Source organism: Talaromyces atroroseus (assembly GCF_001907595.1).
Source record: "Talaromyces atroroseus strain IBT 11181 chromosome Unknown scaffold_1, whole genome shotgun sequence".
Classification (NCBI taxonomy): domain Eukaryota; kingdom Fungi; phylum Ascomycota; class Eurotiomycetes; order Eurotiales; family Trichocomaceae; genus Talaromyces; species Talaromyces atroroseus.
In genome coordinates, this window is record NW_017971433.1 from 2,537,909 (window position 1) to 2,552,254 (window position 14,346).

A 14,346-nucleotide genomic window follows, 5' to 3' on the forward strand; every position below is an offset into this window, starting at 1 on the left:
GAGTAGGACCAAGAAGGTGGTTTGTCACCGAGTTTCGTCAAGGTAGTTAAGCAAAATCTACTCAAGTTAGTACTAGTTAGTTAGCTATAAGATTGCTTGCTAATTATGCATTATTTAAGTTACCCCGTCGACGGATTACGAACGGTTACCACAATATGCTGCGAAACACCGTAGAATAGACTGCCGAATACACAGTCAATACTACTATGAATCTGTAATTTAGGCTTGCACTTCCGCGCATGAAATCGGAGATTCAACCCCTGTATATACCTGCGATGTAGCAATTATAATAGATTCTATATAGTATCTTTATACCACCGCATTATTATATATATGGGAAATCAACAGTATATAATTAGAAAGACGTGGTCGTCGTATTTACAAGAAATTTGTATATAAAGCTAGCACTGGCCTTTTGTTACCGAGAATTCCTCATCTGTCGAGTCCTGGACAGCTTCTCATCAATCTATCAAAGAAGGCCACATCAGCGCCCTGGAAGGCCCAGTCTTGAAAGTCGGCTGTGATGGTGGGAAGTTCCAAGTGCGACTGCAGTGTGGTGTCTTTATCTAGGCCCAAGCGGTATTGGGGCACAGACTGCTGTTCTTCCCTGGATGCTTCCAGTTGCCCGTTCAGCTCTTCCGGTCCCAGGAGCTCTCCCAAAAACGGTGGGTTTTGAGGCACGCCGTGCAGATGGATCAGCGGCTCCTGGGAATCCGTAGATGATACATGAGGTACGGACGCAAAGGCGTCGTTGGGCGTAGCACGGGTTGACGAATCCACGTACGTAAACTCGGTCTGAGGTGTATTATATAGTTGAGATAAAGCGCTCTGTTGCAAGGGCTCCCGAGAGATAGGTCCCTGGCGAGTGATCTTGATGGTGCCGAGGTATGGGATGAGCAAACGCAGTTCTCCACAACCCTTTTCTGCAGAGTCCTGTACATCACCGTCGTGCGTTTCGACGCTACTGGCAGTGTAGCTGCTTCCATTTGCTGCATCGGCCTCGATCTCGAGTAATTTTCGGATCAGTTTACCACTGTCTTCCATGACGGCATCCTTGTTATCGTCTCTCATCACGTCCATTCTCTCCAAGGCTTGATTTAGCATAGCACGATCGCTAAGACGCTGATGGGCCAGGAAATTGGTCGCATTCCGATGATAATGAGAATCGAGGTGAGCAAGTGAAAGTGTCATCGCAGCTAAAAGAGCAAAAAAGTCTACTGGTCGTGAGCAGGAGGACTTAGGTTGAAAGCTTCGGTGAGCAATGAAGCGTGTCATAATCTCCCGGCTCGCGTTGACGCACGTAATCTTGGAATATTCGTGCTCGGTATCATTACTAATTCCGTGCATCATGTATGGTAGATGGAGCTGGATCAGCAACCCGTAGTAGTAGACCTGGGCTCCCAGCCGTACTGCTTCCAAGAGGTTGTCGGGCGATCCTACCATCATGTTCTGGAAATTCGCCGGACGCCAAAAGCTTGCCGGCATATTTTTAGACACTCTCAGTAGCTCTGCATCAATAGACTGGGTTGAGGTGATCTCGCTCGTAGTAAAGGCACGCTCATCACGTTCTAGTATGTACGATGCTATGACGGTGAGTTGCCGCTCGAATTGCCCTAGTGGAGGATCATGCCCTGAAGCCGATGACGCTGCTATGCTCTTATCAGTTGTTCCCTGGGGTAGACCGAGCAGTAAGCTGAGATAACGGTCCATATAGACAATGCGGAACCACATAAACTCTGGGTCAGCATCAAGCGTAGGGTCGATGCGCTTTAGGGGAGGGATAGGCGAGCGGTGCAGGCCCATCGTTTGTGCAATTGTCAGTGCCCTGCGATAGATGACCCACGCCTTTCGAAGATTGTCGCAGTTGGTTTCATAGACAGCCTCGAGAATGATGCAAAGCAGGCTCTCGACAGAGCTGTGCGTCTCCTCCTGGTCCCTCAACCATGTCACAGCAGCCGCAACCAAGCGACGGCTGAGGATGCTCGGTTGCTCCGAGAGGCCGATAAACTCCTCACATGGAGCCTGTAGAGTGATGGCAAAAATGAGCATACACTTGGCGAGAAGGATGGGATGAGTGTTGGAATCAGGACATTTCGCTGAAGGGTATGGCGCCCCGAGCGCCTCGTAAGTCAATTTGCTATGCGGCTGGGTGTTGACCATGTAGGTATAACGTGAAGTTCTCGGGCTCTCCTGAAGCAGAATTTTGACGTCGTCGTCGGCTGGAAAGGCTGCCCATAAGGGATGAAGGGCTGTGGTTTCAGCCTCAGCTCGATCAGACACAGCTGGCGAGTCTGAGCTAAGCAGTGCTGAGTGTAGAGAGTGTTCTTCAAGCGTCTAAGTAACGGGTTAAAGAACAGCTTGTGTAATAAACGGGGCGGTCGAGTTCCACTCACTCTTGCAGGGGTGGGAGGAGCTCGCACTGACGAGGGCGTCAAATCTGAGGAATAAGCTTTGAGAGTACTAGAGTGTCCCCTTTGCTGTAATTCTTCTTCGACTTGGCTCGCGGCTCCGATATCCTTGGTAGCAAGCAAAGCTTTCATAGCATCTTCCACTCTTGCGATGCGATCACCGAGACCGCGATTACCCTTTTTGGGCAGCGCCAAAAACTCTGGTATCTCCTGGCCAATGCAGGGCACCCGTCGGCGTTGACAGCAGAGACATGGGGCCTCTCCAGACGCTGGGAAAATGCACCTAATCTTCCGTCGCTTGCATTCCCAGCAAGACCGCGTCCCCTTGCGCACCTTTCTTGGATTATCAGCTAATGACTCTAGGTTCGGCGTTCCCATGGCCGGTCCTCCGTCCCAGTCACTGAGCCTGATCGACTGTCTCTGGCGAGGAATGTCTGTGTAGTTATGTAGCGCTCCGACACGGCGGAGAGAATGGTGAAGTGAGGTGTTGAAGCGATTCTTGGAGTTGGCGACGTCTTCCTCCGCCGTCGCGGGCGAAGCCAACGGGCCTAAATTTGTCAGCTTCACATCCGACTCGGCGGACCAACGTGCCTTTACCATCTAACCCCTTATTCCTAGACCTCATAAAATCGCAATATTTCTTCTTCGATATAGCTTTCTTCAGATTCGATTCATTTACTTACGTCACTACTTCACGTGTTATCTGCGGTCGACCTGGTTCGCTGCAATATCCAGCAAAATGGTCTCCCTGATCGAAGCCAACGAGAAGAGAGAGACAGCAAGTGACAGCACCAACACCGTAGTCGCTCCGAAGCCTGAAGTTACAAAGCCGGCGGGACCTCCACCTCCTCCTAATGGCGGACTCACAGCATGGCTTCAGGTTGCTGGAGGCTTCGTGATCTTCTTCAATACCTGGGGGATGATCAACACATTTGCTGTCTTCCAGACCTATTACGAGTCGGGCGCACTCTTCACCGAGTCTTCCTCCAATATCTCCTGGATCGGCTCAATTCAGTGCTTCCTACTTCAGCTGACCGGCATCGTTGCTGGACCTATATACGATCGAGGCTACCTCCGCCTACTCCTTCTTACTGGAAGCTTTATGATCGTTTTTGGTTACATGATGCTCTCCCTATGTCACGAGTACTGGGAGGCGATGCTAGCACAGGCTATCTGCGTTGGTATTGGTAGTGGTCTACTTTTCACGCCCACTGTTTCGCTACTTCCAACATGGTTCAGCTCGCACATCGGCCTGGCCGTTGGCATTGCATCTTCTGGTTCATCGCTAGGTGGCGTCATATACCCGATCGTGCTCTATCGACTCATCGGGCCGATCGGCTTTCCTTGGGCTGTACGAACCGTAGCCTTTATCGCCCTCGGGATCTTTGTTGTCCCAGTAATTGTGATGAAACAGCGCATTAGACCACCCAAGCCTCGCGCCTTCATCGACTGGACGGCATTCACTGATGTGCCCTACATGGCGTTTGCATTGGCCGTCATGATTGTGTTTATCGGTAATTCCGTGCTTATCTTCTACGTCTCTTACTACCCGATCAATAAGGGCTTCACCGACAGCTCGCTGGGATTCTACATGGTTGCTATCTTTAACGCTGCGTCGGTCTTCGGGCGTATTGCACCCAACGCCGTATCTGACCGCATTGGTGTGTTCAATACGTTTGTGCCGATGGCGCTGATATTGAGCATCGTGGTCTTCTGTATGCTCGCTGTGACCAATACGGCAGGAATGGTTGTCGAGGCAATCTTCTCAGGCTTTTTCAGCGGGGTTATCGTTGCGTTGCCGCCTGTTTGCTTCGCCATGCTTACGAAGAACAAGGCTGTGATCGGTACACGTATTGGACAGGGCTTTGCGATTGGCGGCTTGGGTCTGTTGATTGGAGGACCGAGTGCTGGTGCCATTCTTGGAACAACCGGGTCCCTCAACTGGACTGGCCTCTGGGTCTACGGAGGTGTTACAGTTGCTGCCGCAGGATTTACCCTGATTGCCGTTCGCATCATGAAAGCAGGTCCCAAGTTGATGGTCAAGGTTTAGTGAGTGCTCAACATATGTTAGCACTTAGAGGATGGTACATTGCATAATATCTTGTACAAGTGCAAAAGTCGTGAGAAGTGAACAGAACATATTTCATATGTGTATATTATTTCCTAGTTAGGTAATAAATCAAGAATCTTAGGGCTGGACTCTGATGACCCCCAGTGGGTCTGAGCGACCGATTAGATAAGCTTCTTTGCACAACAGCCTCCGATCCTCATCCTCACTTCCACCGATTCATCCAACAATAACAGCAATCAACAATCCAGTTGTGATAATATGAACACACAGTGTTTCACGAACAAATAGGGAAACAGTCCAATGCACCTCCGGCCCTACCAGACGCAAGACTTGCTCGCTCTCGTCACCATCAAAGCAAACTGCGATTTGTCGGATCCGCTGGCACTGTTCTGTCGACGACTCAGTCCACGACTAGATCAGCAGCATCAAACAGAAGAGAAGTATGAAAAGCAATGGAGAGCAAATGTTAAATCTCTGCGCCGTTCGTTGGAGTTAGAGTTACTATTTGCAGGGACTGTTTGCTGGGTTGTTGTTTTGGATGACAACGACAATGATCGGACCCAGAATCCAAACCAGCGTCTCAGTAGTTATAGTGATAATGACACTGGGAATGGTAGAAAGGAGAGAATAGTTGGTTTCGCCATGTGGAGTCGTCATGGGTCTTCGTCCGAAGCACGGAAATGGAAGGCTGAGGGGAATAGATTATCAAGACGTATGGTCCTCTCCTTTGACTCGATATTTTTATTAGAAAAAAAGAAAGCATGAAGAAGATATTTAATATTAGGGGTAAACAGGAATAAAAGCACTCATCGCCTACATACACATGACAATAACATATCCGTTCGACAAAAGCATCAATCATACACGAATGGCAAAATTCCAGCAGCGAATTCGATCTAGCAGTCCGCAATCTCACCAACATAATACAAAGCCGCCAAAACCGGCAAAAGAAAGATGGGAACTAGAAGCTCTCTACATCCATCCTCGCTATCAGCGACGTGGGTACGGCTCTCTCGCACTACAATGGGGTATTGAGACGGCACGTAAGGAGAATGTCGAGATTTGGGTGTGGAGTACGCAGGCTGGGAAGCGGTTGTATTTGAGCGGCGGATTTGAGACTGTTGGCAGGATTGGGTTTGAAGATTTGGTTGATATGAGTCTTGACGATCGACAGAGACCGCAGCAGCGCCAGCAGGAAGAGAGACAAGTAGAAGGGGCGGCGGTTTGGGCTATGATTTGGAAGGGTCCTTGAAAGACTAACGTGAAATGCGTAATATTTGATAATTAATATGTAATTTGTAATATGTATTCTAAAATCTAAATAACATGCTTATATATATTTATATATGTATCGAAGAATCAAATCAGCTTTCCGAACGGACGATAGGAAAGTGTCTAATTGGTATGACTAGGACGTCGAGATGCCGCTCGAGACACCGCTCTAGAGCCTGCAAACTCGTCGTCCTCGGGGAAAACAAACTTCGAACTCTCCCACGGCTTGATCCTGCGGACGTACATGGTATCGATCTCCTCCAATGTGCGATCCTTACCCTCGATGACAGTGAAGTAAACCAAGCCCGCCGCCAGGAACAGACAGCCTGCAAAGACATATCCAAATCGGAAGTCAATCGCACCTGTGATGAAAGGAGTGAAGAATGCCAGCAGAAAATTCCACAGCCAATTGGCCGCTGTAGCAATCGACATTGCGCGTGCTCGGAACTCGGAAGGGTACAGTTCGGCAATAATAGTCCAAACCATGGGGCCCCATGTTGAGGCAAACCCCAGAATAAAGAAGCAGGCAAAACAGACCATAGCAATGCCGGCAGATGGTGTATTAGCCGGGTTATTACGATCAAGCGAGAAATGGCCCACAGAGGCAAACACCATGAAACATATAAACATCCATAGGGCACCCGCAATCAGAGATTTACGACGACCGAAATGCTGGATATTGTAAAGACCGAGGAACGTAGTGCCAAAATTAACACCACCAAGGATCATTTGAGTCACAAACGAGTTTGAGATACCGGCACCTTCGAAAATCGTGGTGCCGTAATAGAAGAAGTAGTTGGCTCCAGTGAGCTGCTGAAGAGATTGCAGCAGCACTCCAACCAAGAGGCGGTATTTCATGCGTGGCGCACGGAGCATCATCATCCACGTGGTTTTGCCATGAGCACATTCTTCGACGTACTTTTGCCTGATCTCCTCGAATTCCTGGGCGAGAACACGATGATTTTGAGGGATGCCATAGATCTTTGCAAGGTTGGCAACTGCCTCGTCGGGTTTACCATGACGGTAGTCGAAACGTGGTGACTCCGGGAAGAACGAAATGCCAACCCCGAGGATAATAGCCCAGAGATACGTGATGCCCATAGGAATACGCCATGAGCCAGTGTCTGGCCTGGCCTCGGTGCCAAAATCGATGCAGTAGGCAACGAAAATTCCTAGGGTGACAAAAAGTTGATACATGCTAATTAGAGAACCACGAATATGTCGCGGACCGCTCTCACCCTGGTACATTGGTACCAAGAGGGAGAGTGCACCAACCCCGAGACCTGTAACTAAACGGCCGACAGCAACCTGATACCATTTCCCGAAAGGCGATGATATTTGTACCGTTAAGCCAACGCATAAGACGACACACCAAATAGAGATAGACCATTTTCTTCCGATCCAGTCCGCGATGGGGGCACCAGCCAGGGCACCAATCAATGTACCGATTGATAGCTATATAAGACAGACTTTGTCAGTCTACTACTAGTTCAGACACACAAATCGAATGAAGAGGAGAGTGAAAACGAACCAATCCAGTTATAAGTCCACTGCGCACATTGGTGAACTCATATGCTCCTTTAGCAGGATTCCATTGGCCAAAATTATACAAGAAATCCTTCGTTTGCAAGAAGCCGGAGATCTGGCCGGTGTCGTAACCGAAGACAAACCCTCCCATTGACACGAGAAGGCCCATCACCGCGGAACGCCATGTGAGCAAGGGGACAGGAGTGTCGATCAGCTCGGGGCCTTTCTCCGTGATGGCCTGAGGGAGATCGGCAGTAGTGATGTCAGGAGCATTATTGATCTGCTCCTGGTGCTCCTGTTCCACCTTGTCGTTGGACGAAGGCGTGAGATTCATTGTGCCTGAAGTGGACGGGATATGATGCGAACAACAGAGACTACTATCGTCTAGACATCCAAGGTGCGAAAACAACGCTCGCCGCACACTTCTAGATAGGAAGGGAAAAAGGTGTGGCAAAGAAGAAAAGAAAAAAAAAGGATGAAGAAAAACGCCTGGGATGAAGGCAGTTTTATAGCCTTTCACGTGCCTGCCATTTGCCCGTTGCCCACACGCTTCGGGTAAACCGGGGGATGCGCACCCCTGACGCCCCCGAATTTTTCTTCTCCAAACGCTGGGTGGAGAGCCATCTTCGTCATTTGATGGAGCCGGGGAAAAGCGATTCCTGGATATGGCAAGCAACGATGACGTGGAGAAGCGGCGGGTTGAGCAAATGACAGTCAGTTCCGGAGTTTACCCTGGCTCCCTGTGAACACGGGCAGGCCAGTTACGCGCTGCAGAGGGCTCGTCTTGACATCTCACAGGCCGAGAACTGTGAGGGCACATGTGGTCCGGCTTTCCGTCTCGGACATTTGATGGGTGAATGAAAAGCCGTCCAATCGGTTAATACTCGGGCGTCCTGAGGCCATGTTATACGGATATTTGTTATATTGTTCCCTTTCACCCCGCCCGATTTTCACCAGAGATTACCTCGTACGGCTTAAGGCGGAGGTGGACATGTAACCCCAATTGGCAATTGTGCAGCTTTTTATGCAGCGGGCTGAGCGATTGGCGGGCCGGGAGACATGTTGGGTGAGCCGAGATTCCCGCCGCCCGAAGGTATCCCGGTATCACACACCGTACAGAGGACAGAGAGCATCGGATGTTGAGTAAGCATAATAGTTAGCGCGAAACAAAAAGCTGGAGAAGACGACGAGAACTTGTTCGCCACCACCCCAGAGTGGGGCTGCGCTGCCTGCTTTTGTTGACCGAGTCTGGAACGGCCCCATTCCGTGCATCCGATTGGCTGCGCGGCTCGTGGCACGTCATGCTTCTACGCAGATATCAAAATGTACGCTCACAGAGCCAAGAGCACGGAATGTAACGATAGCAGCAATAATAGCAGTAGTATTATCTTGCGCATGGCATATCCTAGCTATACTGTACAGGAAAAGAAGGATGAGTCAAAAATCAGAGATCGGTGAAGAAAGATAGAAGTACTATGTGGCTGTCCCATTGCCACCGCCGACAACGGTCCCGTTTGAAAAAGTGATGGTAAAATTGCTAAAGTTGAGAGCAAACGTCTCCGGCAGGTGGACGCTCATTTCCAGGCTGTTAGAACTTGTGCCGATTGACTGAGACAGAAGATAAAGATCAATCTCGTGCTGTGCCGTCGAGGTCGCATTAAGGTCACGGGTCTGCTCAAATAGGTAAAGGACGGCAACACTTGCAAACTCATACACCTGAGACACTGCCGCACTAACCGAGACCGACGCCGACGCCGACGCTGCCGTCGATGTTGCTGATGCCGTCGTCGTTGGTGCTGAAGTTGTGCCCGTCGCTATTACAGCCGCTCCTCCTGCGGTCTCGGTAGCAGCAGAGGTGGTTGTACCTGTGGGAACATTCAGAATTGGCGGAACGTCTGTGGTTTCTGTTGCCTCTGCTCTATTGATAAATGTCCTAGTAAGTTTGACCCCCATATATCCGCTAGTTATCTGTGGCTCTGTTTCTAGATCCCTAATCTCAGTCGGGGATGCTCGGCGCCGGTGTTTGGAAGAGACTCCGCCAAACGAGACCAACGCATTTTGCACAGTACAAGAGACGTTGTTAGCATTAAACAGACTCAGGATCTCCGTCTCGTTCAGCGGGATACCGAAATAACTCTCTGACTGGGTCAACAGATCGGGAAGAGAGCTTCCAATAGTAGCATTGTTACTCTCAGAGGTCTCCGTTGTTGTGCAGCTGCCATCACTAGCCTTGCCGCACTGGGTCCCTGAGTATCCATCAACACAAACACACGCGCACGTTGTGCCGCTTTTAATGCTCACGCCACCGTTCATACAGGGCAATTTTTGCTCGCAAGTCATTGTCGTCGCCGTCGTATTGGCAGTACTTGTTGCTGTTGTTGAAGAATGATCTCTTTCCCGAGGAACGACCACCAGAACCACAGGGATAATCACTGCTGCTGCGATGATACAAAATACGACAATGCATATGAAAATGAAAAGTCGCCGAGACATGCCACAGAAGCGTCTACCAGGTTTACTAGCATCTTCAGCTTCTTCCACCGAGTTAAGCCGCATCTGCCGTAATCTAGACTTCTCGGTAGCATTAGTTGGTGGAAATGGCCATGAAGTTCGGACACTATTATCCGGCGTACCAGTGCGAGGTGGTGGAAACGATGCCAAAATATCCGAGAGCGATGCTGACGTCCGATGGTTAGAGCCGCGTTTGCCTTCCTTTCCAATGTCAAACATATCTAAAATACCAAGACGGCTCGCTGTCTTTCCGCGTTCCAGATTCGAGGCCACCTTTGTAGCACGTCGAATGAGATCAGGTAAGCTGGTGAGGCTACCCTGGACTTCAGCTGCCCGCACGGCATCCATATCCAGGCGAGGCGGACGATGAGAGTTGGGTTTTCTGCTACTCATCCCTGCACCAGGCAGGCCCAGCCCCAGACCAATCCCAATGCTTCGCGCTTTCTGCTCATTCTCAATCTGTATCATCTCCTTTTCTAGGTCTATAGAGTCGGTATCGGTCGAGACAGAATCTAGAGATGCCCGCCGCTCTAAAACGTTGACAGTAGAAAATCCCAAGTTGCTGTCATTAGACTTATTGGACTTTTCATGTAACAATGGTGCTTCTGTCTCTGGCTTATTGATCGTACGCAAAGACGGTTTTCCACGCTTGCCCAAACTTGCTTGTCGCAAAAGCACTACTGAATCACGTTTGCGTTTCGGCTCCTCTTGTTCCGATGCGTAAGAATCAAGGATCTCTGACATGGGTGGGCCCGATCCCCAGCTAGATGGAATGACCGTGCTCGAAGCGTAAGACTCTTTCTTCTTCTTCAATTTCTTGAAATTCTCCTCCGGAATAGGAGATACAGAGGTGGCGTTCAGATGGGAATAAACTGGTGGTGGTCCTCTCCTAGAAGTTGATGGAGGTTCGGTATGTTTCGGCACTTGCAGGCCTTGGACTGGCAAGATTGGTACTGGGCCTCTGGGATCATGTTCGACTTGATAGACAACCTGAACATTTCCCTCCTGTGAATGTCCACGGCCGGATTCGGGTCTGTGTGTCGGCTCTGGTCGCGGCAGTGGAGGCATTCTTCCATTATTTTGGTTTTGAGATGAATTGTCCGCACGAACCCCAGCATCTAGCATCTCTCGCGCACGTTTCACTGATCCTCCCCGCTGTTTCCTCCCCAGACCATAGGAGGATTGCTGATTTTGACTCATTGGTGAAAGTAGAAAGAATGAACTGTTAGGTCAAAGTTTGTTTTGGCAAATAAGTCAGAAAGTATTTTGGTTGTGCCACAGCAGAAAGAATGAATGCATGTAAGCAAAGCTAAACGACAAATAGGATCAGAAACAATCCGTTCCGGCAGTTGGTAACAAATACAAGGCGCTTGGCCCTCGCGGTAATGGTGTTCCGCAGTGAAACGAATTGGTCACTGGTTGAGGTGGCCGAGAAAAGAATGTCCATATAAGACGATATGGCGGTGGAAAGAGAAAGAAGAATGTGAATAGGCAGGCCTAGGCTGCAAAGGACAAACAATATAAAAGAACGGCTGGCACTCAATGCCTGGCGGTTGTCAATCATGATTCAGATACCCACAGATGAGTCCTTACCTTGAAAAAATTGACTTAGAGGAATAAACTCATTGCAGAACAATAGGTATCCCTAGTCTTGAATGTAAACTGGTGTGGTCGTACCAACCAAGTGACAAGCAACAAGACAACAATAAGAATCACAATATCTGCATCCAGCAGAATAAAGTGCTAAGGGGAGAGCTTCGAGCTTGTACGATAGAAGAAAGACCAAGTGAAGAATGGGAATGGCACCGTACTAGCGTCAGCATATATTAATCGTCCCAGTAATCCGAAACAAGCGAAATAAACTAAATAATGGCTGGTGCCATATATTGTTAGGTTAAGTATGGACCTTTCCTCATTTTCTATATTGCTTTACCCCTTGAGGCGTAATTAGTCCATGGTCGCTGCTCAATTTTGTCAATAGATGAATGTAACAGACTAGCAGGGGCAATATCGTTTCTGGCCAATATCCATATGTAAAAGCAGTGTCAGCTCATTTTCTTAATTGCCAGAAGGAAACATCACCAAATGAAACGCGAGTTGCCATTGTCTATTGCGAGATATTGACCCTGAATGGTTGGAGTGGAGCGAACTAGGTCGCATGAGAATCTCGGTGTTTCACGATGTAAAGGAATGAATGCCTTGTCAACCAAATCACAACGTAGCAAATGTCCGACGCTATCTCGCGTGGCGAGGTCTTTGCTTGCTTGTCGTTGGCTGATGCAAGTGGGAGAAAACAGACGGCGGCACTTGGCGCTGTTTCACATCAGATAAACCTTTTCCATTGCCCCATCAGACCTGACAGTCCGGGTCTAGGGAGCCGGGATTCATTTCTCCACCAGTTGAACTCAATAAGGGACGATGCGTGATGCTACCTCAGTAACATCACTCCACATTGCATCTGGATTGAAGATTTTAATAAGACAGCCATCATCGCAAGACATTGCGTGTATCCACGGCGAAGAAGTATATGTAGCTCAGCGGCCCTGCATTGTGTTCAGCACAGAAAACGACGACAGCTGAGGATACGGGGTAGTTATTGTTCCTGCTGACGGGCCACGCCGACGGCAGGCTATTAAAGCTGAAACGTACCCAAGTACGGATTACAGGGGGTGAAAACAACAATCGTAAAACAGCGCATTGCCGGACTAAGTTAACAGTGCTGGAGGTTGGTTTGTCCGGAAGAAAGCAAGATCCAGCAAGGAAGGTTGGAAGATTGTTTTTCTTCTTGTCGTCCGGTTGCGACTGCCTAGGGTCACGTTGTCGTCAACTGCCCTAAAGTGGAAGTCGCCGGCCGCGTTGCTTGTCGTAGCTGCCTCAGGTTTGTAACACAAGATGGCACTTGCCGCCTGGGGCAGAGGGAAACCTCAGCTTCGTTTCTCTCTATCTCTATCTCTTCTCCTGAACATGAAATGAGACATTCTGTGCATCATTCACGCTTGCATGGTTTTGTTGCTTGTTGATTGCGACTCCTCCCTCTTCAGAACTTACACTGCCATTTATCTCTTGACTGTACTAATACGAAAATGGTGAGAGGACCATTAGGTGCGAAATCATCAATCTCAAAGACGCAACTATATATAACTTTTTTTGCATACTTATTGAGCAATCGAGAGAAAGATGGTCCTCAGTCCGCTACTAAACTGCTAGAGTCCCAGATGGCGATGGCCACACTAAAACTTCGCGAAGTCCTAGTCCTCCACCAACCGCCGCTTATATTATGATCAGCAAACATGACCTAGACGAGCAATCTTCACAGGAATCTCATGCTGAACCTGAGGACACCCCGGTGCTATCACTGCCTGAACCAGCTGTCGGGCTAGAATATCATGCGTGCCTCCCGTTGGATTACCAAGCTCACAGCCACGTATCTCGCGAGCAGCAATCAGATTCGAGCGAAGATCTAGCTGGCAACCCTCTACGTGATGGTCAACTGACGCCATTTGCAAGTTCGACTGTTGACCCTAGCTTTAGCGGGCAACGTCCACCCATTGAACGTTCAAGCTCCCTCGAAGTCCACGCCTCGTCTCCAGTCCCATTGGAGAAAGACTTGAGTGAATTGTCAACCCTTCCATTAGATGAAGACCTTGAGAACAAACAAATCCTTGGCACTGATGGAGCTGCATCTTCTATCGGGGAAGAACGCGTCTTCCCAACACAGAGTTATGCTTCAGTATATCCTTTCTCTGAGACCACGAGCGAGTCGGGCAGTTACATAGTAGTGACACCACGAACATCCCATGCTGAAACCAAATCCTCAGCATATCCGAGTCCGAGATATTCAGAAGTACAGCAATTGAACAATTCTACAGTATTCATCCCGAGCCCCCATCTTGCGACGATAGACGAAGCCTTTGATGACCAGTTTTCATACCTGAGAACAACACATCCATTGGCAACATCCTACAATAGTGCGCCCCCGACATTTTGTGGTCTCAGCACACCAAACAGTCCAGCCATATATCCAACCAATCATGCCAGCGAGAAGCTACGACGACCACCGTATGGGGATGGTCTGAAGTATCCACCTTGTCGGACTACTGAGGATGGGTTGCTCATAGTACCCAGCGTACCTGGGGAGCTCCCTGGGGAGATATCGAAAGAGCCTACAAGGAATGAATATCCAACCCGTTCAGAAAGGAGTAATAACCCAGACGATCAATTCGCCGTCGCACCTCTCAGTCCTAACGTCACAGCGTACCGCAAGGGAAAGTATCCGAGAAGAAAAAGATACTCCAGCTACAGACAGTATATGCCTCAGCCACCTTTTGACGGGAACCAAACCATGTGATGTAAACGGAGGGAACTTTTTGCTTAAACTTCGTGCATTATATGTTCATCTGATGTCGATGTCATGATTTGGAAAAACCTGACGGACTTATTCTTACCTCCGAACACTTTCTCTTTTTAGATTAGGCAATTAGGGATTCAACTAGCTCATAAGTCCAGAATAGAAGAAGAATATATTTACTTATGAAAATTTTCTCGGAAGAAGGTTAG

General features: G+C 49.0%; 5 protein-coding genes across 5 annotated transcripts; 2 read left to right on the plus strand and 3 right to left on the minus strand.

The window, feature by feature from the left end:
* Positions 1-432: 432 nt before the first annotated feature.
* On the minus strand, positions 433-2,786 carry UA08_01964 (hypothetical protein; the record flags this gene model as incomplete). Its single annotated transcript, XM_020261686.1, has 2 exons — positions 433-2,334; positions 2,394-2,786. The coding sequence occupies 2 exons, from the start codon at positions 2,784-2,786 to the stop codon at positions 433-435; spliced, it is 2,295 nt and encodes a 764-aa protein (XP_020123601.1).
* Positions 2,787-3,147: 361 nt separating this feature from the next.
* Positions 3,148-5,731, plus strand: UA08_01965 (hypothetical protein; the record flags this gene model as incomplete). The annotated part of the gene is made up of 3 exons (XM_020261687.1): positions 3,148-4,457; positions 4,776-5,191; positions 5,274-5,731. 3 exons carry the CDS (start codon positions 3,148-3,150, stop codon positions 5,729-5,731), a joined length of 2,184 nt encoding a protein of 727 aa, XP_020123600.1.
* A 143-nt stretch (positions 5,732-5,874) lies between these two features.
* On the minus strand, positions 5,875-7,612 carry UA08_01966 (hypothetical protein; the record flags this gene model as incomplete). Its single annotated transcript, XM_020261688.1, has 2 exons — positions 5,875-7,206; positions 7,283-7,612. 2 exons carry the CDS (start codon positions 7,610-7,612, stop codon positions 5,875-5,877), a joined length of 1,662 nt encoding a protein of 553 aa, XP_020123603.1.
* Positions 7,613-8,751: 1,139 nt separating this feature from the next.
* Positions 8,752-10,989, minus strand: UA08_01967 (hypothetical protein; the record flags this gene model as incomplete). The annotated part of the gene is made up of 1 exon (XM_020261689.1): positions 8,752-10,989. One exon carries the CDS (start codon positions 10,987-10,989, stop codon positions 8,752-8,754), a length of 2,238 nt encoding a protein of 745 aa, XP_020123602.1.
* A 2,077-nt stretch (positions 10,990-13,066) lies between these two features.
* Positions 13,067-14,137, plus strand: UA08_01968 (hypothetical protein; the record flags this gene model as incomplete). The annotated part of the gene is made up of 1 exon (XM_020261690.1): positions 13,067-14,137. One exon carries the CDS (start codon positions 13,067-13,069, stop codon positions 14,135-14,137), a length of 1,071 nt encoding a protein of 356 aa, XP_020123605.1.
* Positions 14,138-14,346: the final 209 nt, after the last annotated feature.